The sequence below is a fragment of the Talpa europaea genome, assembly GCF_964194135.1.
Source record: "Talpa europaea genome assembly, chromosome: 12".
Taxonomy (NCBI): Eukaryota; Metazoa; Chordata; class Mammalia; order Eulipotyphla; family Talpidae; genus Talpa; species Talpa europaea.
This window is the reverse complement of record NC_140079.1, coordinates 102,435,638-102,459,234: the sequence shown is the minus strand read 5'-3', so window position 1 is coordinate 102,459,234 and position 23,597 is coordinate 102,435,638. Positions and strand designations below refer to the sequence as shown.

Sequence of the window (23,597 nt, the reverse complement as noted above, 5' to 3'; positions counted from 1 at the left end):
CTTTTACTTACAAGGCCAACGCCTAGTGGCTCCGCTGCGGGGCGCCCAGCCGGCCCGGCCTACGCCCCACCTATTAATTTGGGTAACGATTTTCAATGTTTTTTATTCTGGAGATTAAAGACACTAAATCTTTAATCTTGGAGGGCGGGCAACAGGTCGGCTATGCTGTCAACATAGAAGTCGGGGACCATTTTCTTCCGAGACTCGGAGTCACTCTCCTGGTTACTCTGCACGTCCCCCAGCGTGGAGACCCCGGTGAGGGTGAGGATGGTCTTCAGGCCGCAGGTGACCCCCAGCAGGATGTCGGTGTCCAGGCGGTCCCCCACCATGACGGTGCGCTGGGGGTCGATGCCGTACTCCTGGGACACGCAGTCGAAGATGAAGCGGCTGGGCTTCCCGATGATGTCGGCGCGGCGCTGCGCGGCCATCTCCACGGCGTGCACCAGGCAGCCGGTCCCTGCGGGGCGGAGAGGGGCGCGGCGCGGGTCAGAGCGCGGGAGGGGCCCCCCGCCCGCCCGCGGCGCCCCGGCCCCGGCCCCGGCCCCGGCCCCGGCCCGGGGCGGGCACGGACCTGCGATGAAGCAGCCGTTCTCGAGCGGGAGCCGGTTGTCCATGTTGGTGCCCACGAGCAGGCAGCCGGGCTGCTGCAGGTAGCGCAGGGCCTTGGTGAGCTTCATGTAGCTGAAGTGCGGGTCGAAGCCCACCACCACGGCGCGCACGCCGGGCTCGAGCGGCGCGGCCAGCCAGGCGGCGGGGCCGTCGCCCTGCAGCGGCTCGGGGCCCACGCCCACGGCGGCGACGCCCACGGCCTCCAGCTCGGCGGCCAGCGCGGGGCTGCCCAGCACGTAGGCCTTGGGCGCGGGCGCGCCGGCCAGGCGCTGGCGCAGGTAGAGCGCGGCGCAGTAGGCCGTGCCGAAGACCTCGAGGCCGGCGCCGGGCCCCGCCGGGCCGCCGAAGCCCAGGCGCCGCAGCTTCTCGGCGTAGGCCGCGCGGGTCTGGCTGCTGTTGTTGGTGACGAAGCCCAGGCGCTTGCCGCGGGCGCGCAGCGCCGTCAGGGCCTCGGGCGCGCCGGGCACGGCCGTCTCGCCGCGCCACAGCACGCCGTCGCAGTCGAACAGCAGCGTGTCCACGTCGGCCAGCAGCGCCCGGGCCCGCTCGGCGCTCAGCCGCACGCAGCGGCCGCCCCGCCCGCCGGCCTCCGCCGCCATGGCCGCCCGCCGCCCGCCGCCACCGGCCGCCGCCGCCACCGGCCGCTCCTCGTAGCCGCCCGCCGCGGCGCCCGCCCCGCCCCCGGCGCGCTCATTGGCCCGGGCCCTCGCGCGCGCCGCCCATTGGCCGCGGCGGCGGCGCCCGCGCACCAACCGCCGCGGGCGGGCGCGGGGAGGCGGCCGCCCATTGGCCGGCGCGCCCGGGCGCCGCGCCGATTGGCTGGCGGGGAGCCAACCGGCAGGGGCGGCGGAGGGCCTCTGCGGAAACGCGGCGGGGCGCCGGCGGGCGCCGCTGCGCGGTCGGCCTCGGGGCGGGGGCCGCGGCCGGAGCCCGGGCGCGCCGGGCCGCGGGGGCCGCGGGGGCCGCGGGGGGCCCGGCCCGGCCCGCCGGCGCCCGCCCGCCGCCCTCGGGGCCGTGGGACGGGGCGGCGCGGGGACCCGCCCGGTCGCTGCCCCGCCGACCTCCGCCGAGGCGCCGCCCCCGGGGCGCGCGAGCCCAGGGCAGCTTGCGGGGCCGCCGCCCGCCTGCGCGCCGGGCGACCCGCCGGTCGGGGCAGCGCTCCCGCCCCCGGGAAGCCCGGGCAGCAGCGGGCGGCCCGGCCGAGGCCCGTCCTGCCGTCTCGGCTGCTCATTCCTCGCGGGCCGCGGCGCGGGGCGCTGAGTCCACCCGTGGGCGCGGAGCTGCCCCTCCTGAGGGCCATTCCCGCCCCGGTCGCGGTGGCCAGGCGGCAGAACATTGGTGGCCCGGGCCGCCCGAGGCCCCACCTGGGCCAGACTGTCCAGACCCAACACCCGCTCGTCTCCTGGGCCCCAGGTCTGCATCACATGTGGTCCGGACTCCCCTCCCCCAGGTCAGGCGGGCGGCCTCCGATCCCTTGAGCACCGTTTGTTCACTCACTGCCCATCCCTGTCCTTGTTGGCCGGGGACCCACTGCAGGACAGAGGTCAAGGCCCCCAAGCACAGGTCCAGCAAAGCCTTCCTGCCCCAAGTGCCCCCACCCAGGAGGGGCTGTGCCTTCCCACTCCCGCTTGCTGGCGGGACTGACCTGAGCAGCTGCACCTGAAGATCACCATCCAGCGGGAGGCCAGCAGCACGGTGTGCGTCTGGCCGAGGGGGACATGCCCACTTGCCGTGGTTTCCTAGGCCTGGGTAAGCGCCAGCTCCGGGCACGGCTCTTGGCCTGACTCACCCGAGGGGCAGGTGTGGGAGAGGCTTGCGGCCAGGTCCTGGAGGGGGCTGCGCAGGCAGGGTGCTTTCGCTGGGAGGGCTGGTCTTGGTGGCAATAGGGTGCGATGCCTGCGTCTGGAGGGGAGAGGAGCGTGACCTGCACGACCATCACCTGTTCCTGACTCACAGAGGTGCTCCAGGTGTCCTGCCAGTGGACGGGGCCAGGGTTGCCCAGAAGCGGCACGGGGCATGGGGCGAGCTGGTGACAGGGGCCCACAGCAATTAACCTGAATGTGCTGCAAGGATTTGTTTGAAAGTGCAAGTTGAGTGTCTTCAGAGGTCAGCACTTCTGTGAGCTAGGCCACAGGGGGCTCCCAGAATGTCTCTGGCCAGGAGGCCCTTCTACCCCTGGGGATAAGTAGGCAGGAGGCCTGGCCTGCCCCCCACAACTGTTCCCCCAGCCTCCTGGGCACAGGGGACAGTGCTGGCTCTGCACCCGCTGTGGTCAGCCCCCCTGCTGTTACCCACCCCTGGGCACCAGGTCTTTGACGTCCTTCCCCCTTGCGGGGGCTTCCCCCACCTATATGGTATGTGGTGCCCATTTCTCCGCAGCACAGCCTCGAGTGGAATGTCCCAGAGCACTGAGCTGCCACCCCCTCCTCGCCTGGTGCCCTCCTGGGCCTCCCTGCCCAAAAGCTGGCCACATCCCTTGCTCCACAGCCCCGCCTGCCGCTCCCCCCTTTTGTCCCTCCTGGGGCGCCCTCCTGGCTCCTCTGCTGTGGCCCTGTGGGCCTTTCTCACACAGTGGTCAGAGGCTTCCTGGGCGCCGCCTGTTGCTCCCGGGACCTCTGCAGCCAGCAGGAGAGCCCTGCCGCAGCTTGATGCCCACTCCTGCTAAGCTCGCCCGCCCAGCTGAACAGCCTCGGCCCTTGCCCTCCTGGGGCAGAGCCCATGCAGTCTGTCCAGGCCGTCCTGCCCGGGGCCGCGGTCTCTGGCATCCTGCAGGCTGGGCTGGCAGGGCGCTTGCCTTCGGTGTCTGCCCACCGCCCTGGACCGAGCTGCGGCAGCCTGGGTCTCCTCACCTTCAAAATAGGGGTGACCGCTATCTGGAGTGAGTTCTGTGAAGCGCTCCGCCTCGAGGAGCGCCCGCGCAGCCCGCCTTCTAGGAGCGGGCGGCGGCCCCGGCGGTCGCGGAGGGGTGCGGTGCGCTGGGACGGCCGGTGGGGCGTCCCGACTCGCGGCCTCCCCGCAGCCCCCTGGCCGGAGCAGGCGGGGCCCTCATGGCGGGCTGCGGGCAGGCGAACCCCCAGCTGCCGGCCAGCTTTCCTCTGCTCCCCGCAGTGACTCCCCCAGACCCGCGGGCCCCCTCCTGGCCGGGTGCCCCGCGGGGCTCGCCGCGCGCCGCTTCCTTTTTCCTCCCTCGACGCTGTCTGCGGGCAGCGGTCACAGCCGGGCGGCCTTGCAGGAGTTTCCCTCCGCGACAGCAGTGGACACGGCGGGCACGCGCGCTGACCAGGACGGGCGGGCGTGGGGGGGCGGCGGCGGGCCGCGCGCCCCGGGCCGTCCCGGTCACCCGAGGGACAGCCCGCCGGCCCGGAGCCCGCCACCCGGGCGAGCAGCGGCCCCGCGAAGCCGCCCGGCCACGGGGAGGTGAGGCCCGAGCGTGCAGGGGGCCGCCCCCGTGGCTGGTGGGAGCTGGGGTGCCGGCGGGGTTCGCCGGCAGGGGCCGCTCGTCGGCCGCGCGCCTCGGCCCCCCCGGGCCCAGCCCCGCGGCCCCGGGAACGCAGCGCCCCCGCACGCCCGTCCGCCCGTCCGCCCGTCCGCCCGTCCGCCCGCGCGGCCACGCCCCTCTCTGTCTCCTGGCGAGCCGGGCCGCCCGCGCCCCGCCCCGCCGCCTGTCCGTCAGGCCCCGCCCCGCCGCCTGTCCGTCAGGCCCCGCCCCGCCGCCTGTCCGTCAGGCCCCGCCCCGCCGCCTGTCCGTCAGGCCCCGCCCCGCCGCCTGTCCGTCAGGCCGCCGGCCCCGCCCCCGGAGGCCTCGGCTCCCTGGAGCTCCGGCCGGCCTCGGCGCGGCTCGTTGTTATGACGACATGGTCGTAAATCCGCCATCTTCCTGCGGCGCGTTGCGACATGGAGGGCGCGATGGCAGTGCGGGTGACGGCCGCGCATACGGCAGAAGCCCGGGCCGGAGCCGGGCGGGAAGCTGGCGAGGGCGGGGTCGCGGCCGCGGCGGCCTCGGCCCCCGGCGGCTTCCTCGGTCTCCCCGCCACCTTCAGCGAGGAAGGTAACGGGGCCCAACGGGCCGGGGCGCGGGCGGCTCAGCCCGGGCCGGCGGAGGCCCTCGCTGCGGGCGCCACAGACCCTCCCGCGCCGGACTCCTCGCGGCCGCCGGGCCTGGCCTCTGCGGCGGCGCCCCCGCCCGGCCCGCGCTGTCAGCGCCGCCGCCCCCCGCCCGGCCCGCGCTGTCAGCCGCCGGCCCCTCCCGCCCCTCCCCCGCCCCCTCCCCGCGCCTGACAGGCCCCCGGGCCCCGCCGGGGTGTGGCCGGGGGCCCCGGGGGCGGGGCCTCGGGGCTCGGCCGGCCCGGGCGCCGGGGCGGGCGGCGGGGAGCGGCCCTGCCGCCGGCCGGCCTCGAGCTTTGGGTCCTGGCCGGTGGCCCCGGACCTCGGGAGCCCCCCCCGCCCTGCGCCGCCCTTTCATCCTCAGACAGTCTGGGCGCTGCTGTGGCCGTCGTGGTCATTGCTGTTCGCCTTCCTGCCAGTGGCGGGGGAGAAGGAGGCTCAAAGATGTGCCCTGCCGGGGCATCCAGCTAGTAAACAGCAAGGGCCGGCCGGTGCCGCTAACTTCTGACTCCGGCCACCTCCTGGGTTGGGGGGATGCAAAATAGAACCCGCATGTAAACTGCTGGGGCCAGGCTGGTGGCGGCCTCCCCGCAGGGGCCCTGAGAGCCTCTGGAGAGGACGCTCGGCCTTTCCTCCCAGGCCCGGGGGCTGTCGACTGGCCCTGGGCAGGCTGGCCACGCCGGCGGTGGGCTTTGTTCCCATCGGATTTGTTCCGTTTGCTCCCTGTTCAGTTTGTTCTGCTCCTCTGAGTCCAGCCTGGGGAGGGTCAGAACCACCGGGGCCAGTGCCAGCCCAAGGTGGGTCTCCAGAGGTTGCTGGGCCCTGCTGGGCCTGCCCATGCGCATGCCAGTGAAATGGAGAGGACGTGTTCCCTTTCGGGGCGGGGGTCCTTCCCGCAGCAACACCTGGGCCCCATCAGGCTTGGCGAGGCAGATGGGAGGGCTCAGAGGGTGGCGAGGACCGTAGCAGCTGGCCTGTGACCGAGCTGCCGGCCACGTGACCTTCCGGGGCGGCCATGGCTGTGGTCGGCCTGTGCTCGTGGCTTCAGTAGACCTCGGCTGGGCTCCCAAAGGCCCAAGCCTGGGCTGGGCCGAGCCGTGGGACAGCGTGTGAGGCGGGGGTGGCATCTTCCCGCGCCTTGGGGCACACGGGGGGCGTCAGGAATAGACCCACAGGCTCGGGCTCCCACCCTGCGCCCACCCATGGGTGAATTTCCAGTCACTTTTCCAAAGTGGGAACAGTCATCTCCATTTCCCCGGAGTCCCAATAGGACTGGGTGATGCCCGCAGGCACTGCCTGGCACACCGCAGGGGCTCCAGGAGCAGGAAGCTGACGTGAGGTCGGGCCTCTGGGAAGTTCCACCTGTGCACTATCCCCCGAGCGGGGCGGGGCTGCCTGTCTGAGGCCAGTGAGAAGAGGCCACAGGCCAGGCCGCTGTGCTCTGCATGTGCTCTGCCCATCCGCCCAGTCCCAGAGATGGTCCCCAAGACCCTGGGCACGCGCCAGCCCCTTCGTCTTAAACCCGGGCCCTCCACTCCCCCAACTGACTTGGGTGAATCCCTCCACTGCCCAGCCCCTCCCTGGACCTCTCTCCCTCATCGTAAGTGTATGATTGGGGTCACCCCACACTCCCAGAGGATGGGGCAGCCCCCGGGGCCCCGAGCGTGTTCTGAGGCCCTGGGAGAGGGCTGGTGAAGGTCCCTCTGGATGCCATCCTCGGCTGGGTTTGGCCTGGGCTGGCAGGGGAGGCTCCAGGTCTGGTTGGCAGGTGCCCTGTGCCATGCCCCCTGAGCCCAGACCCCTTACAGATGAGGACGATGTGCACAGATGTGGCCGCTGCCAGGCGGAGTTCACCGCCCTGGAGGGCTTTGTCCAGCACAAGCTGCAGAGGACTTGCCAGCGGGCCCCTCCGGAGATCCTTCCTGCCCCGCCTGGTGCCGCCACACTGCTGGGCCAGCAGGTGAGCCCCCGCCCCGCCCCACACATGCCCCTCGCATGGCAGGTGGAGGGAGGTGCCCGGTCCTGGGGGAGGTGGGCTGGGCTCTGCTGTCGGGGTGCAGGGGCCAGCTGGGGGCGTGGGGTGGCCCAGCCTGCACCCCTCCCCTCGGAGTCTGTGGCCCGTCTTGCCTTGGGGGTGTCGGGTCCAACTCGTGCAGTCCCAGGGATCGCACTGGTGAGGCGCTGGCTCTGGGGGCCAGCCCCCGTCGTAAAATGGCCATCTTTGCTGGCCCGTGTGAGCTCAGGCAGGGCACACACAGCCTCAGACCCTCCACCTGTGGGCAGCTTTCCTGCCAGTCTCGTGGCCCAGGAGTAGGCAAGGAGACTGGAAAAGCCAGAGGCCGTCTTCCTCCGACCCGCTGTCCCCAGCCGGGCCTTCTCCTGCGGGAAGGCCCAGGCCGTGCTGATCCCCGGCTGGGACACTGAGCTGCCCGCCAGGGCCTGCTTCTAAGGTGGCTGCTTCTAAGTCACTTCCTTCTGGACCCGGGGCGGCTCTCTGTGCTTCCAGTCTGGCCCAGGCGGCTGGGGTCTTATAGTGAAGGGCCAGACCCTGGCCTGGGTTGGAGGGGATTGTCTGGGGAGGCGGAGCCCCAGCCCAGCTGGCCCCCATGGACATCAAGCGCAGCCTGAGCTCGGAGCCCAGCAACCCAGGAGCCCACAGATGAGTCCTCTGGCCCCTGTCCCCTGTCGGTAGGTGGTGCCGGCGGCGGCAGGAGGCCGGGAGGAGCCCATCACCGTGGCCCACATCGTGGTGGAGGCGCCCGACATCGTGGGTAAGCCTCGAGCCCCGGCTGTCCACATGGGGCCCAGACCAGGCGCTGTGGACAGGGTACACGGCCGGAGGCTGGGGCCTCTGCACACCCCGCGTGGCTGGCCGGGGATGAGGCTGCTTGTGCACCTCCCGCAGGGCACTGATCTGCCAGCACCGAGGGAGCAGGCGCCTGCAGCCCTGGGGCACCCTGGCAGCACAGGCACCCCCTCCTGCCACCGTCCCCACCTCTGCCTGGTCTTCCAGGACCTTCCCCGCTTCTGCCTCCGCGCTTTCCTGCTCCTGCCCGCTGCAGCTGTGGCTCGGGTGCGGTGGGGCGGTGCCAGGGCACACCCGCTGCTCCAGCTGGCCCTGACCTGCTGCCTGACCTTGCTCCTCATGTCCCAGCGTGCCCACCCCCACCCGCTCCCCGATGCGCGTTTACGAGCGGCAGCCCAGCCGCCTCTTTGATGGCTGCTTCTAAGTCAAAGTGCAGGCTGATGCCCGGCGGCGGTGGGGGCTCACACCGATTCATCCTGGACAGGCCAGCGGTGGGCAGGGGGCTATTCAGAGGGAGCTGGGCATGCCCACGTCGGAAGGGGGAGGCCCGCTGGGGGTGGGCAGTGGGGAGGGAGTGGTTTCCGGGCGGGGGCCCACTGGGCAGGCGCTGTGGCAGGTGCGCGAGTGGGCGACTGGACAGGAAGCAGGTTTGGGCAACAGGTCGACCTTGACCTTTGGAAGCCCTTGGGGCTCACTGGGGCAGAAAGAGGGGGTGGAGGAGCCCGAGAGATGGCTCAGGAGGGGCAGACACCTGCCCTTGTCCCCAGGCCGCCTCCCCACGGCATTCCTGAGCGCAGCAGGCGGGGCCCTGGCGGGGCGTCGGTTTCTGGGTGGGTGGCTTCACACAGGAAAACAAGCTCCTGAGTCAGGCGGCAACCCTGGGCTCTGGGTCCGCCGGGTCCTTCCCACCACCTGCCTCCAACCACTCAGGCCTTGCTTGGCACCTCTTTTGGGGCCCTCGGGAACCCCCTGCTGCTTCTGCACCCTTGGGAACGTCCCCCTCTGCCAGCATCCTGGGTGTCCCTTGGCGTCAGCTGCTCTGGAGTCCAGGGCCAGAGTCCGGGGCTGGGGTCGGGCTGGGCCGGCGCCACCGTCGAGGGGCTGGACACCCACCCGGGCCCTCCCGCCGCTTTCCTGGAAACAAACTTGAGTTTCTCCCCGGGACTCCCGTGGCCGCGCCCCCCCCAACCCCCCCACCCCCGTCCCCGGGTTCGCCCGCGGCGCGCTGGCTCACGGCGTTTTCTTCCGGCCGCCGCGGCATCTTGGCACGGCCCGGCCCGGCCCGGCGGACGGTGTCTAGGAAGAGGCTTCGCCGCCGTTTCCCACGCCGCGCGTCTCCGCGCCGAGACCCCCAGACGTGCTCCCGGCGTGGCCGAGCCCGCTGCCAGCTCCCGCTCGGAAGGCGCGGCGGCCCGGCTTCTCCGGCCTGGGCGAGCCCACGGCTGCCGGCCCGGCCAGGGACCCCTGGGGCAGGCGTCCGCGTTCCCAGGGGCCAGGCGGGGGGCAGCGCCAGGCGGCGGGGGCTCTGTGCTCGTGCGGGGTCCCCACTGCACATCCCGGGCCGGGAGCTCCGGGCCCGGAAGACTCAGGCGCCCATCTCCGCAGGTGGCGGCCACATCAAAGAGGTCATCGTGGGCGCCGAGGCGGAGCCGGGGGACGACGAGATGGCAGAGGCCTCGGGCAGCCCCCACCGTCGGGGGCCGGGGCCGGCGGGGCCGGGCGAGCAGGCCCAGGTCAAGCTGCTGGTGAACAAGGACGGCCGCTACGTGTGCGCGCTGTGCCGCAAGACCTTCAAGACGGTGAGCCGGGGCGGGCGGGGGTGGGGGGGTGCCACGCCCGCCTCCCCAGGCGCTGAGCCGGCCGCCCCTCCCCACAGGGCAGCATCCTCAAGGCCCACATGATCACCCACAGCAGCCGCAAGGACCACGAGTGCAAGCTGTGCGGGGCCTGCTTCCGCACCAAGGGCTCGCTCATCCGCCACCACCGGCGGCACACGGGTGAGCCCGCGCGCCTCCCCCGCGCCCCGGCCCGCGCCGCCAAGGCTGACCCCCTTCTCTCCGCAGACGAGCGCCCCTATAAGTGTGCCAAGTGCGGGAAGAGCTTCCGGGAGTCGGGCGCGCTGACCCGGCACCTCAAGTCTCTCACCCCGTGCACAGAAAAAATACGCTTCGGCATGAGCAAGGACGTGGTGGTGGTGGGCAAAGAGGACACGCCTGCAGGTCAGGGGGGTGGGGTGCCCGTGCCCCCCCCCCCCCGCCTGGCCAGCCCTCGGGCACCCTCACTCTGGACTCCCTTAAAGGGCCTGGCGCCTCCACGGTGGGGACCATCGCATCGCCGTCCGTGACAGGCGAGCCCATGGACACGTCGCCGGTGATCCACCTGGTGACCGACGCCAAGGGCACGGTCATCCATGAAGTCCATGTCCAGATGCAGGAGCTCCCCCTGGGCGTGAAAGGCCTGGCCCCGGAGGTGGGGTGGGGGGCGGGCTCACCTCTTCAGCTCTGGCCAGGGCAGCAGCTCTGGCGGGAGCAGGGGTGCCGGCTCCCAGCGCTGCCTGGCTGCAGGGCCACGGGAGGCGGGGTGGGAGCACCAGTTTACTCTGGGCAGGCCCGAGGGGAGGAGCAGAGGCCAGGGCAGCTGGCCCCGTGGCCCCGAGGGGCCTCTGAGTGAGGGCGCCGTGTCCCCCCGGCCTGGGTGGGGCTGCCCTGTGCCGGGGTCCTGGCCACACAGCCAGCCCTCCCTCCGCCTCCCCACAGCCCCCGGGCCCCGAGGAGCCCCCCGGCGCCAGCGAGGGCGGCCGGGAGAACCTTCTGCGCCAGGCCATGCGGAACTCCGGGCTCGTGCCTGACAGGGGCGCTGGGGAGGACGCCGCCCGGCCCGCCTCTCGGCCCCCAGAACTGCCGCTGCTGGACGTGGAGCAGGTGGGGGCAGTCGCGGGGATGGGCAGGCTCCCTCGGGAGGCCCGGGTCCAAGGCCACCCCTCTGGCCTGGCCACCGGCCTGCTGGCTGCACCCTCCGAGTGGCGCGCCCCCTGCCGGCCTTCCTGGCCCAGGTGGGGGCTCCAGGATGGGCCCGCGGCTGTCCTAGGGGCGCCCTGGCCGGCCGCGTGGGTGCTGAAGGCGCCTGTGGACCCCGTAGGAGGCCCACGAGGTCTCGGCGGCACCCAGGACCCATCCGTGCCCACAGTGCAGCGAGACCTTCCCCACGGCAGCCACCCTGGAGGCCCACAAGAGGGGCCACGCAGGTGGGTGGCCGCGCGGGAGCCTGGCGGGAGCCTGGCGGGGGCGCGCAGCCGGGCCGGGCCGGGCCTGACCTGACGCGGGCGCCGCAGGGCCGCGGCTGTTCACGTGCCTGCAGTGCGGCAAGGCCTTCCCCAAGGCCTACCTGCTCAAGAAGCACCAGGAGGCGCACGTGCACGAGCGCCGCTTCCGCTGCGGGGACTGCGGGAAGCTCTACAAGACCATCGCGCACGTGCGCGGCCACCGGCGCGTCCACTCCGACGAGCGGCCCTACCCCTGCCCCGAGTGCGGCAAGCGCTACAAGACCAAGGTGGGCCCGCGCCCCGCTGGTGCCCCCCCGCGGGCTCCCCGCGCCCGGCCCGGCCGGCCGGCCGCCCCCGCCCTCCGCGCGAGGTGGGCGGGCGCGGGCGGGGCCGGGCCGGCGCTGAGGGCGGGTCTCCGCAGAACGCGCAGCAGGTGCACTTCCGGACGCACCTGGAGGAGAAGCCGCACGTGTGCCCGTTCTGCAGCCGCGGCTTCCGGGAGAAGGGCTCGCTGGTGCGGCACGTGCGGCACCACACGGGCGAGAAGCCCTTCAAGTGCTACCGCTGCGGCCGCGGCTTCGCCGAGCACGGCACGCTCAACCGGCACCTGCGCACCAAAGGTCGGCGGCGCGCGCGCGCGGGCGGGCGGGCGGGCGGGGCGGGGGCGCCACCGCGTTCGACCCGCGCCTCCGCCCCCAGGGGGCTGCCTGCTGGAGGTGGAGGAGCTGCTGGTGGACGACAGCCCCGCGGCCGCCGTGCTGGCGGAGGACCCGCACACCGTGCTGGTGGAGTTCTCGTCCGTGGTGGCCGACACGCAGGAGTACATCATCGAGGTGGGCGCGGGCCCGGGGCGCGGGGGGCTGGGGCCGGGCGCCGCGGCTGACCTCTGTCCTGGCGCAGGCCGCGGGGGACGACGCGGAGAGCAGCGAGGCGGCCGAGGTCCTCGGGGGCGCGCAGGCCGAGGTGGACAGCCACATCATGAAGGTGGTGCGGCAGATCGTGCACCAGGCCAGCGCGGGCCACCAGATCATCGTGCAGAACGTCACCATGGACCAGGAGGCCGGCTTGGGCCCCGAGGCCGCCGCCGCCGACACCATCACCATCGCCACCCCGGAGAGCCTCACGGAGCAGGTGGCCATGACCCTGGCCTCGGCCATCAGCGAGGGCACGGTGCTCACGGCCCGCGCCGGCGCCAGCGGTGCCGAGCAGGCCACTGTCACCATGGTCTCCTCCGAGGACATCGAGATCCTGGAGCACGCGGGCGAGCTGGTCATCGCCTCTCCGGAGGGCCAGCTGGAGGTCCAGACGGTCATCGTCTAGCGGGGCTGGGGGCGGGGCGGGGGCCTCGGGCACCCTGCCTGCGCCCCCGGGGGCTGGCGCGGAGGTGCGCCACGCAGGACCCGGGCGTGCCGAGGAGGCGGGGCTTGTACATACCCAGAGATTTTGTTGCTTTACAATAAAATGTGAAAACCCACAGCTTACACCGCGCGGGGCAGCCCTGGGGGCCGGCAGTTCCCACCGCGGCGCGGCGGCCCGGGGCCCCTCAGACGCTGCCCGTCACCCCGCCCAGGGCTGGCGGCTCCGTGGCGGTGCGTGGGCGTGCTGGCATGTGACCCGGCGGGCTCCTGCGCCCCGCCCAGCCCAAGCGTGACCCCAGCGGCCCTGCCGTGTGGGTGGGAGGGGTGCTGCTTCCCGGCCAACGCCCCTGGGGCCGCTCTGGGCTGGAGACGGGTGTTGGGGGACCCAGGGGTCCTGACTTTTTACCCCGAGGTCACCACGTGCCAGAGAAGCAGCCGGAGGCTGTGGACTGGCGAGGAGGCTGCTCTCCGGGGTGTGCGGCCTTAGTTCCCCGGGGCACGCGGCTGGGCGGGGAGATGCAGGGTGACCTCGTTCCTAGGGGCGGGACGGGCATCCCCCTGGGCCACAGGCGTGGCTGCCCTCAGTCTCGAGGCCGCTCTGGGGGGCCTGGCCGGGGCTCCTGAGTCTGGGGCAAGCCTGCAGCCAGAGAGGCTCCCTGCTGTCTTGGCAGGGCTGGTCCTTTGGGGTCACCGCGGGAGGGGGCCTGCAGAGGCCAACTTCATTGAGGGGGCGGGACCCAGTGCAGCCCGGCCCCTCCCTGAGCTGGGCCTCAAATACTGGCCGGGCTGGTGCCGGCGCGGCTGGCAGACCAAGCCTGTGCAGTCTGCGCCACCCGCGCCCTCCCGGCTGGACCTCAGACCCCGCGCCTCTGCGAGCGAGTCCGCGTCGGGGTGAGTGGGGCTGGGCTGAGCAGGGGCTGGGTGGGGGCCGCTCCCTCGCTGTTTGCCCGGGAGAGGCCGTGCCTCGGCGCTGCCAGGGCCCCGGGGCGCGGGGGAGGGATGCGCCTGAGCAGAGGGGGCCGGACCTGCCGGCCGCGCCAAGGTGGGCCTGAGCCCCACTCCCGCCCGGCCCAGGCGGCCGTGTCTGTCCTTCCCAGCCGCGTCATGGGTGGGCCCCGGGCCCTGCTGGTCGCGCTCTGGGCGCTGGGGGTTGCCGGGGCCACAGCCTTGCGCATCGGAGCCTTCAACATCCAGAGCTTCGGCGACAGCAAAGTGTCGGACCCGGCCTGCGGCGGCGTCATCGCGCAAGTGAGGGGGGGCGGGCGGGCGGGGCGCGGCCCGGGGCGCGGCGGGGCTCGGGGTGAAGCGGCGCGGCGTGACTCCGCCCCTGCCGGCCCCCCAGATCCTGGCCGGCTACGACATCGCGCTCGTGCAGGAGGTGCGGGACCCGGACCTGAGCGCCGTGTCCGAGCTCATGCAGCAGATCAACAGGTGTGGCGGGCGGGGCCGGCGTCGGGCCGGGCGGGAGCCCAGACCTCGGCGCCGCGCCTGACCCCCGGCCGCCGTCCCCGCAGCCTGTCCGCGCACGAGTACGGCTTCGTGAGCAGCGCGCCGCTGGGGCGCGAGCAGTACAAGGAGATGTACCTGTTCGTGTACAGGTGAGCGCGCGGGGGCGGGGCGGGGGCGGGGCGCGGCGGGAGGTGGCCGGCTGGGCGCGCCCACCCGCCCTCTGCCTCCAGGAAGGACGCGGCGTCCGTCGCGGACACGTACCAGTACCCGGACCCGGAGGACGCCTTCAGCCGCGAACCTTTCGTGGTCAAGTTCTCGGCCCCCGGCTCCGGTGAGGCCCCGCCCGGCCCCGCCCCGCGGACCCCCCCGCCCCCCGCCCCGCTGACCCCGCCGCCCCCCGCAGCCGCCAAGGAGTTCGTGCTGGTCCCGCTGCACGCGGCGCCCCACCAGGCCGTGGCGGAGATCGACGCGCTCTACGACGTGTACCTGGACGTGATCGACAAGTGGGGCACCGACGTAAGCCCCCGCGCCCCTCGGCCCGGCCCGCCCGGGGTGCGCGGGTGCCGGCGCGCGCCCACGCCCTCGCCCTCGCCCCGCCGCCCGCAGGACATCCTCTTCCTGGGCGACTTCAACGCGGACTGCAGCTACGTGCGCGCGCACGACTGGCCGGCCATCCGCCTGCGCAGCAGCGAGCTCTTCCGCTGGCTCATCCCCGACGGCGCCGACACCACCGTGGGCAACTCGGACTGCGCCTACGACCGCATCGTGGCCTGCGGCGCGCGCCTGCGCCGCAGCCTGAAGCCCCAGTCGGCCGCCGTGCGCGACTTCAGGGAGGAGTTCGGCCTGGACCAGGCCCAGGTGAGCGCCGGCCGCCGCGGGCACCTGACCTGCGCCCCAGGCTTGCTCAGCTCACCCCATGCGCCGCCGCCTGCCTTCGGGCTGGCATTCCTAGAGACGCCCCAGAGGGCCAGCCGCGCCCAGCCGAGCAACTCCGGGCGGGCACCCAGCTGTCCTTTGCCTCCACCTGCGGGGGTGGGCTCCACGGGGGCAGGGCTCCCCCCACCCCCCTGCCTGGCTGCCCAGCAGGGCCTCCGAAACCCTCTCCTCCTCCCTCCAGGCTCTTGCCATCAGCGACCATTTCCCGGTGGAGGTGACCCTCAAGTCCCACTGACAGCCCTGAGGCCTGGCCAGGGGGGACAGCCCCAGGGGCTCTTCAGGGTGAGGCCATTCATTCCCCATCACAGCCCCCGGGCCGGATCAGCTGGGCCTGGACAAGAGGCCATGGATGCGCTTGAGGGTGACTCAGGCTGCTTCCCCGTGTGTAGAGTGGGTCCCCATCACCACCTTCATGGGGTGGTGAGGACACCTGTGAAGTGCTGGGCGGAGAGCAGTGCCCAGCAAGCGCTCAGCCAGGACCTCACAGGAGGCTCCAGGCCTCCTGCCCGTTCCCAGGACTCAGGAACTCTGGGGCACAAACCTCAGCCCCACAGGCCAGTGGGTCCTGTCAGCCTGGTCACCTGTCTCATGTCCCACCGGACCCTGACCGCCTCCAGGCCAGGTTGGCCTCAGGGTCTGGCTCATACTGGAGAGCCCAAGCACCTTCTCTCTCCAGTGCAAATTGCCAACGCCCAGTGCTTGTACCGAGGGTGGGCAGCTAGGCACACGCTCTTTTGCTGTCCAGGACATTCAACGCAAGGCCACCTCCTGGCCACCGGCCCTCTTGCAGCCCCAAGTGCTGCATCCCAGTGTCGCCTGTGTCAAGGGCCCTGCCCGGCCCTGTGCCCCCCGCCGGTCAGAGGCCTGGATATCAGGGAGCCCTCAGCGGGTGGCCGGCGGCCAGGTCCTCCAGCTCAGGCAGGTGGGTTGGGTGAGGTCCTGCCCCAGGAACCTGCACCCCTCGGGGTGGGCATCCCCCCAGGTTCCCTCCTGGGGAAAGATGATGGGGGTGGATGGCAGCCTGAGTCCCGGGCTGGCCCCGCTCCTTAGGATGGAGGGCAAGCAGGACCGGGCACAGCACCCTACAGGCCCGACGGGTGCTGACGCACCTCTGCTGGGCGGGGTTCCGGCCGGCATGACCATACAGGAGGAGAGGCCTCGCCCGGGAGCAGCACGTCCGGTCTGGGGAAGCTGCTCTGGAGGAAGCGCCGGGGCGCACGGGGCACAGGAAGCTCACAAGAGCCGGGCCCCAAGGCCCCACCTGAGTCCTGAGCTCCCCTCATCTCAGGGCAAACACGGCGCTCTTGAGGGCGGGGCTTCTTGGGGGGCTCGTTAGGGCCCCTGGCCCGGCCCCTCCAGCCATCAGACATTCCAGCGGCGGGACAGGCCAGCCGAGGACTTTATTCACACTTCTGTCCTGAGAAGGAGACGCCTGGTGACGTGGTCGAGGTCCAGACTGACGCCCCAGCCGCCCTCGGCCGGGCCCACCAGGCAGGAAGGCACACATGGGGGTGCGGGGCCTTGGGGCGCCGGGCCTTGAGGGGGGACCAGCAAGATACAGCTGAGCGTGCTTTCCAGCTGGGGTCCAACTGGCCCCAGGGCCCAGCGGGGTGGCCGAGCCGCCGGGAGCCGCCCTCAACCCTTCTTCTGCCTGAGCCTCTCCAGGTGCGTCTGCAGGGCCTTCTGGATGGAGTCTCTGGACACGAAGCTGACGAAGCTCTGGACGTCGGCCTCGCGCTGCTTGGCCAGGCGGTCGGCCGTGGGCTTGCGCATCATGCTCTTGGTCAGCTGCCGGGCGTGGTCTGAGAAAACAGGGCCACCTGAGGCCGGCCGCAGGGCCTGGGCCGGGCGCCGGTGCAGCAGGTGGGTGGGCACGGGAGGAGGAGCCGCCACCGCTGAGCGCTCGGAGCCCACAAGAGGCAGGCGCCCTCCAACCCGGCAGCGTGGAGGCCACCGGGGCTCCGCCCACCAAGGCGCTAATGTTTGTTGGGGGCGAGAACCCGGCCCCCCGGCCCCCACCAGCTGAGGGTGGTTTTCATGTTTTTAAAGTAGTTTTTAAAAAAATCAAAACGTGAAAATTACATGAAATTCAAATTTCAGTGACCCTGAGCTTTGTGGGGTAGACGTGCCGTGAGCCCGCGTGGCGTGCGAGCCCGGCTCTGCCGACAGTGCCTGGGCCTGCCCCTCGGAAGGCCAGCGGGCGTCCTGCTGCCCGGCTCGGGGCAGCTGTCTGTGCCAGCCCCTCGCAACCTGTGTGTGGGGGGCCTTCGGGCAAAGTTAGACGGGATTTGGGGTGGGAACTAAGGCCGCGGGCGCGCGAGTGTCGGGACAGATGCGCAGGGAGGCCACGGGAAGACGGAAGAGGGACGGGGCGAAGCGAGCCCAAGCCACGGACACCCACGGCCCCGGAGCTGGGCGCGGCCTCACCTGGAATGGCCAACCACCGGGCCATCGCCGAGAGCGCCGCGCTCTGCACCTGGTCCTCGGGCACCACCTGGTCCACCAGGCCCACCCGCAGGGCCTCCGCCGGCGGGAAGAGCGTCCCCAGCTGCAGGGCCTGCTCCGTGGCCCGGGGCCCGATGGTGTTCAGCATGGAGTCCTTGAACCTAGAACGCAGACGCTCGCTCACGGGCTGGCGGCCCCCGCGCCCCCCGCGGACAAGCCGAGCCCGGCCGGCACGGGCCTTACCAGAACGGGGCCACGATTCCCAGCCGGGTCTCATTCAGCCCGATGACGCACTTGGGGTTGTCGGCCAGGACCCGGTAGTCGCTGCTGAGGCACATGAGGCAGCCTCCGGCCGGAGAGGCCCCCTGGGTGGGGAGAGACCCGGCGCTGGGGGCCACGCGGCTGCCTGGGCCCCCAAGCCACACCCCAGGGCCGTCCACCACCAGATTCAGCCCCGGGGCTGCAGGGCTGCCTCGCTCCGTGGCCAGGAGACACAGCTCCCCGGCGCGGGCGGCAAGCTTTAGTGCGGACTTAGCCAGAGGGGCCAGCCCCCCGCAGCGTCCTGGGAACCCAAAATGCACTCCACCCTCCTTCCGGGCCCCACAGGCCCCACACGGAGGCGGCAGGCCCGAGCCTCCTTCCCTCCAGAACCCTGGCCCCACAGCTTCCCGGCCCTGGAGCCCTCCCGGCAGGCTCCCAGGCCAGCGGCGCACCCTCCTCTCAGCGCCCCTGCCTGCCCGGGTAGGGCCAGAGGGGTGTTTCCTGCCCAGAGCCCCATGTGGCCCCCCAGGGGCTGAGTCCCCACCCACACCCCAGGGCCCCCTGGGACGCCCGTCTGGGAAGGCAGTCATCCACACCCGAGCTGTGAGGGTCCTCCCGCACCCCTGGGGCAGGGCCACATGCCCCCCACTCCCGCCCCGGCCACTCACGTTGATGGCGGCGATCACGACCATGTTGGACAGGTAGAGCCGCAGCCACAGCTCCTGCAGAGCCTTCCAGAACTCCGCGTAGTGGGCCGGGTTCCGCCCGCATATCTCCGTGAGGTCCAGGCCGGCCGAGAAGATCCCGCGGATGTCCTGGGGAAAGAAGGGGGGCTCAGAGGCTGCCTCCCGGCGACACACCGGCTCACGGGCCCACGTGTCGACAAGGCGGCGGGACGCGCCCCCAGGGGCACACTCAGTGGCCTGTCCGGGGACGCCCCTCCCCTGCCGGCTCCAGGTCTGAAGGGGCAGTACGGGAGCCGGGGCAGGCTCCCCATCCTGGCTCCCAGGGTCCAGGGCTGCCCGCCCGCACACAGGCAGGACAGGCAGGCCGAGCCTGACGGAGCGCCGGCCTGTCGGGCCCGACACACTAATCTGGGGAATGACCCAGAAGGCGGTGTCCCGTGCCGAACACCGCCGTCAGGGATGGGGCAGGAGCAAGGACGGAGGGGAGGTGGGGATGCCCGGGCTGTGGCAACAGGCCCTGCCAGCTGAGGACAGGCCACCGCATGGGGCGCACAGGGCTCCTGGGCCTGGGCTGACGTGGCGCGGCCTGAGTGCTGGGGGGCCGGAGGGCTGGGAAGGCACGTTCCCACGCCCGGCCTCTGGCGACGCGGCCGGGGGAACCACAAGTGGCGTGGCGCTGCGTCTCCAGGCGGCCCTCTGTTCCGCAAGGGTTCTGCTCCTAGGACTTGGAAGGCCCAGCAGAGCGGAGGCGGCACCCACGGCCCAGGCCCACCGTCTGGCCCTGGGGGGTACGCAGCAGGACGCCAGACAGACCCCCTACCTTTCCCACCAAGAGCCCCAAATCCAAGACCTTTATGGCCACAGACGCCGGGTAGGGAGCTGGCGTGTGCACGGGAGGACCCAATGAAGACCCCGCTCCCGCCTGTGCAAGAGCCACCGGCGGGCCGGGTCGCGACCCCAGAGATGGGTCAGTCTTGCTCGCCTGTGGGAATGAGACCGCAGGTGTGCTCAGGCGAGGCCACCCTGGAGGGGACCCCTGGGTCCCGTGACCCGCATCCCGGCAGAGAGGTGCTGCACAGTGGGGGCAGGAGCACCCTGTGCTGGGAGGGCGGAGGAGCCTCCCCAGGGCGCCCACCTGGAAACCCTGACCTGGGACTCGGCCTGTATGGTCCTCGGCTGGGGGTGTGGTCCTGAGCTGCAGGAGCCCAGGTGACACGTGTCTGTGGCTCCTCCTAACTTGCAAGGTGACCTGACAGAGGACAGCTGAGGTCAGCACTGTGCTGCCCGCCCACCTGCTGGTCTCCACGGTCAGCCCCTGGGTGGAGCTGTGGGCGGACACCGCTGGAGGGAGGCAGGACCGACGGGTCTGGGTGTGGAAAGCGCCTGGCGAGCAGGAGCAGCACCTTCCCCTGGCAACGGCGCATGCCCTGGGGCTGCAGCTGCCCACGCTCCCCCAGGAAACCACTGCTGCTGGCCCAGGGCCACCTGGCATGCTGAGCTTCCCTGGAGAGCCCAGGAGGGAGCAGAGCCCGCCCCACGGGAAACAGGGCCCACGTGGGCTCTAGGGGATTCCAGCAAAAAAATGCTTCCCCCTAGGCCTCCCCGGTGGCGCAGTGGTTGAGCGCTGGGTTGCGAAGCTGTCCGCAGCCTCTGCAGTGCCGGATCAATCCCCGGCCACTGGCGAGGGTCCCACATGGCGCGCAGACCTCTCCTGCCGCCCGCTGCTCCCCTCAGCAGTGTCCTTCGGTCCTTCTGCCTGCTCTGCTCCCCGCTCTGGCTCTGGTGGATTCTCTCACCCTCCCGCGCTTCTGACTGTGCCCAGTGCTTGTATTAAAAAAAAAAAAAAAAAAAAAAGCCTCCCCCACCTGCACCCAGGCTTGGGCTGCGGGCACCGAGGTCCTCCGGGGGGTCCTGCCGGGGAAACAACCACAGTCCTCCCGGGGTGCCTGCGCCCCCTCGGCCAAGGCCCCCGCAGAGCTCTTGGCTCAGGCGTCTCCGGACCAGCCCGCGCACAGGGTGGCCTGCGGTCCCAGAGCCCGGCTGCACCCACCGAGGTCAGGACGATGCCGCGGAAGGTCTTGTCATTCTCCAGCTTCTCCAGGCTGATGGCGAGCTCGGTCAGCAGCTCCAGGCTGAGGCTGTTCACTGGGGGGTTCTTCAGCTTCACCACCGCGACCCCTGGTTTGGAAAGGGAGAGGAGCGCTCACGCCCACCCCGGGGTCCTACCCCGCCGGGCATGGGGCATCGTCGGCGTTCCCCTGCCACCCCCACCCCATCTGTGGGTTTGCCCGTTCCGGACACGTCACACCCGCGGGGCCAGACCGGTGTGCCCTGCGCTGGCTTTGCTCACTGGAGGTTCCCAGGCCCCCCGAGCGGGGGCGTGGCTGCCCTCCTCCTCCGCCCGGCACCCCCAGCACCCCCGAGCCGGCCAGGGGGAGGAGATGCAACTGTGGCAGGCCCCCCCGCTGGCCGCCGCCTCTGCCTCAGCCCCTCTGCAGCTCAGGGGAGCCCCGGAGCCCCTTGGGGCACAGGAGGCAGGAAACCGCGTGCACAGGAAGGCTCTTATCGTCACGGTCAGGTCTATCTTACAGCGACCTGGGCGCCCTCTGCACTGTTACGGCCGCTCTTCCCTTCCCAGGCGCCCGAGAGCCACTTTGGCAATAAGCAGGACGAGACCGAAACGCTCCGTCGCGAGCAGCCGGGCGCTGCGTCCTCCGCCCGAGGACTCGCTCTCGGATCACAGGGCACTGCTCGGTGGCCACTTAGGGGCCCACCCGCTGCCCTGGGGGCCGCCGCCTCTGTCCAGGCCGGGCCAAGTGCCACACGGCCACGGCACTGCAGACCCTGGGGGCGGCGCGGAGGGCAGGAGGGCGGCGCTGGACCTGCTCGGTTTTCAGCCGTGTTCCCAGCTCGCGGGGAGCCAGGGGGCCGGCGGACCGAGCTGGGGGTCGTGCCCACTCAGAGGGGCCGGCCAGAGCGCGGTCGGAGTTTCCCCTTTCTCCCGGCCGGAGGCGGGCTGACTTTGAGAAGGGCAGGGCCAACATGGACTTTGAGCAGAAAGAACCTTGCCAGGGCTTCCTCTGGGGTTGCCGCTCCCGGCCCGCCCAGGACGCCAGCGTCCCGGGCAGAAGGCGAAGGAAGAGGCCCTGGCCCAGGAGCGCCAGCCCGGACCCCCCTCCCCTTCAGCTGGCCGTCACTGCTGCCGGGCGGCGCCCCCTGAGGGCTCGCCGAGTCCCAACTCTCCGCCCCGCGCGGGGTCGGAGGTGGCCGGGCAGGCCCAGGTCCTGCTGCAGGAGGGCCGTGAGGAAGGGACGCAGGAGAGGCTGGTGAGGGCAGAGATTGCAGCGATGCAGCCGCAGGCCGAGGATGCCCGAGGGGCCGGGGTCTGAGGACACCTGGCTTTCGACCTCTGGCCCCCTGGCCTTGGAGGAGCCGAGCAGCCCTGCACGTCCACCCCGCCTCCTCTGCGACGGCGCGGCAGGTCAGCATGCGGGGACAGGGAGGTGGGCGCCGCACAGCCTGTCCCTCCCCGCCGTCCTCGCGGCCCCTACGTCTCCGCAAGTTCTCCGTTCGTGGCGTACAAATGGCTGGAGTTTCTTTAGCAAACTCCAAGGACCCGACGTGCCAGGAGCCCTGCAGCAGGCCATGTGGTTTCCCCGTTTCGGGAGGAAGCTGAGGTTACAGGGGCAGCTGTCCACACCCCCACGTCCACTCGCCCTGCCAGCAGCAGGGAAGCGGGGCAGGGCCTGCCCTTGCGGACACCGAGCTGCCGGCCAGCTGGCTCTGGTCGCGGGGCCCCCACGGCAGGCCCCATGGTGCACGAGGGCCCCTCGCTGGGAGGACTCAGTCCTCGAGGGTCACTGCGGAGGGGCCTCCGGGCGGGGGCCGAGAGCTGGAGGCTGTCCCTGGCTGCAGGCAGCCGAACTCCAGGGCCCGCTCTCCAGACGTTCTAAAGTTGACCCTGGAGATTTGCAGGCCGCTGGGGCGGTCACAGAAACTGGGGGAAAGGTAAGGAGGCCAGAGGTGGCCGTGAGTTACCCAAGAACTGGACGAACCTGGACGGCACGAGGTGGCGGCGCGAGCTGAGCGCAGGGAGGACCCCGAGGTGCTGCGGGCGGGGACGAGGAGCAGAAGCTAAGGCCGCTGAGAACCGCGGACTCCCCGAGAGCGCCCAAGGCAGGAGGCTGCTCCCACGGAGGGGAGGGGAGGGCGGATGCAGGTCTGGTCTGGTGTTCTCACCTCAGCTCTACTTTCCAGCTGGCTGTGCCACCGCAAAATAGAGATGGCAGAGCCCGCGGGTAAACACTTCTCTCACCACAGCCCCAGCGCTTGTTTACATAACCCAGACTCACTGTGCGCCACCGGCCCGCAGGCGGGCAGCGCCCAGGCCTGGGCCCAAGCGTGTCACCCTGGAGGCGCGCGGCAAGATGACGACTGCTCCCCGAAGCGGGGCTTTCGTGGGCTGCGCAGCGGAGCCCCCCGGGCCCCTCGCACCCGCGCTCAGGCAGCCCCCGACCCAGAGGGGCTACAGGAGAGACCCGAGCAGGGAGCGGGCGCCCTCGTCTCAGGGCAGCACCCGAGTCTGTGCGCGCTCAGGGGCGGGGAGGGCGAGGCTGCGGCTGGGCCTGCGGGGGCCCCCCGCTGCCCGGGCAGGGCGGTGGCAGGAGGGGTGCAGGCCCCACGACCAGACGCGCCCCCCAAGCCGAGGCCCGCAGGAACAGCTGCGGGCAGCTCTGCCACAGCGCCGGGGGGCTTCGGAGTGCCCGGGCCGCCCGCCGCGGGGACACGCTTTACTCCGAGCAGGGCAGGAGTTCACGGCGCGTCGCCCGCACGGAGGACCCGCCCACACTCATCTCTCAGAGCCGGGGAGCCCCAATGCGCAGCCCCGGCTCGAACTCGGGGCTCCGGCTCGTGCCCGCAGGGTCCCCGGCGTCGCTCGGGCCGGGGCGGGCGGGGGCGCGCGGGGCGCTTACCTGCGGCCGGGTCCGGCTCCACCAGCACCCGCTGGCTCCCGAAGCGCCGCACGCCGTCCCCGAAGCCGGCCGCCGCCTCCGTCCGTGCGAGGGCCGCGCCCCGGAGCCGGGACCCTGCGAACGGCAGCACCGAGGCCCGTTAGCCCGCCGGCCCCCGGCCCGGCCCGGCCCAGCCCGGCAGCCCCAGGTCACGCACCGGCGCGGAGCAGAGCGCGCGCCCGGACGCGCAGCCCCGCCATCAGCGCCATCTTGGCTGGGCCGGGCGGGGGCGCGGCGTCGCGGGGTGGCCTCTCCGCGGGGGCGGGCGGACCACAGCGCCCCGCCCCGCCCCGCCCGCCCGCCCGTCCCCCTCGAGGCTCCTCCCGCCCGGGCCGCCCGTGGCTCCTCCCAGCAAGGGCCTAGTCCGGGAAGTCCGTGGCCCGGGGTGCAGGGGGCACAGATGCCGTCGTCCCGCTGCCCAGGGCAGGCCCTCCCCCTCCATGAGCGCACGGGAGGCGGCACGCCCAGCGCTGCCCACCAACCAGGTCCAGATGCGGTCCCCGGGGCAGGGGCGTTGGCACGGGAGGGGATGGCACCCAAGTCAGAGCGCCGCAGCCCCCAAGGCTGCAGAGCTGGAGGCCTCAAGGGGCTCCAGGGGGCTCCAAGGGGCCAGGCCGCAGCTCCTGGCTGGGACGCCGCCACCTTCCAGAGCAGGCAGAGCCCAGCCAC

At 72.3% G+C, this 23,597-nt stretch overlaps 4 protein-coding genes across 5 annotated transcripts; 2 read left to right on the top strand and 2 right to left on the bottom strand.

The window, feature by feature from the left end:
• Positions 1 to 131: 131 nt before the first annotated feature.
• PGP (phosphoglycolate phosphatase) lies at positions 132 to 1,223 on the bottom strand (the record flags this gene model as incomplete). The annotated part of the gene is made up of 2 exons (XM_084250526.1): positions 572 to 1,223; positions 132 to 457 (listed from the first exon to the last, which is right to left on the bottom strand). The coding sequence occupies exons 1-2, from the start codon at positions 1,206 to 1,208 to the stop codon at positions 132 to 134; spliced, it is 963 nt and encodes a 320-aa protein (XP_084106652.1). The 5' UTR covers positions 1,209 to 1,223.
• A 3,280-nt stretch (positions 1,224 to 4,503) lies between these two features.
• On the top strand, positions 4,504 to 12,213 carry E4F1 (E4F transcription factor 1; the record flags this gene model as incomplete). Its single annotated transcript, XM_084250268.1, has 13 exons — positions 4,504 to 4,657; positions 6,522 to 6,673; positions 7,406 to 7,480; positions 9,103 to 9,318; positions 9,396 to 9,516; positions 9,583 to 9,738; positions 9,819 to 9,988; positions 10,276 to 10,440; positions 10,658 to 10,763; positions 10,851 to 11,068; positions 11,203 to 11,401; positions 11,481 to 11,614; positions 11,682 to 12,213. 13 exons carry the CDS (start codon positions 4,504 to 4,506, stop codon positions 12,099 to 12,101), a joined length of 2,286 nt encoding a protein of 761 aa, XP_084106394.1. The 3' UTR covers positions 12,102 to 12,213.
• Positions 12,214 to 13,243: 1,030 nt separating this feature from the next.
• Positions 13,244 to 14,759, top strand: DNASE1L2 (deoxyribonuclease 1 like 2; the record flags this gene model as incomplete). Of its 2 annotated transcripts, XM_084249640.1 has the most annotated exons (7): positions 13,244 to 13,387; positions 13,482 to 13,570; positions 13,654 to 13,737; positions 13,819 to 13,919; positions 13,992 to 14,104; positions 14,195 to 14,446; positions 14,706 to 14,759. In XM_084249640.1, 7 exons carry the CDS (start codon positions 13,244 to 13,246, stop codon positions 14,757 to 14,759), a joined length of 837 nt encoding a protein of 278 aa, XP_084105766.1. The 2 variants fall into 2 exon arrangements, with proteins under 2 accessions (XP_084105766.1, XP_084105765.1); XM_084249639.1 differs by having other exon boundaries at positions 13,819 to 14,104.
• Positions 14,760 to 15,921: 1,162 nt separating this feature from the next.
• On the bottom strand, positions 15,922 to 23,137 carry ECI1 (enoyl-CoA delta isomerase 1; the record flags this gene model as incomplete). The annotated part of the gene is made up of 7 exons (XM_084248921.1): positions 15,922 to 16,326; positions 16,952 to 17,130; positions 17,213 to 17,334; positions 17,899 to 18,045; positions 19,967 to 20,094; positions 22,890 to 23,003; positions 23,086 to 23,137. The coding sequence occupies 7 exons, from the start codon at positions 23,135 to 23,137 to the stop codon at positions 16,160 to 16,162; spliced, it is 909 nt and encodes a 302-aa protein (XP_084105047.1). The 3' UTR covers positions 15,922 to 16,159.
• Positions 23,138 to 23,597: the final 460 nt, after the last annotated feature.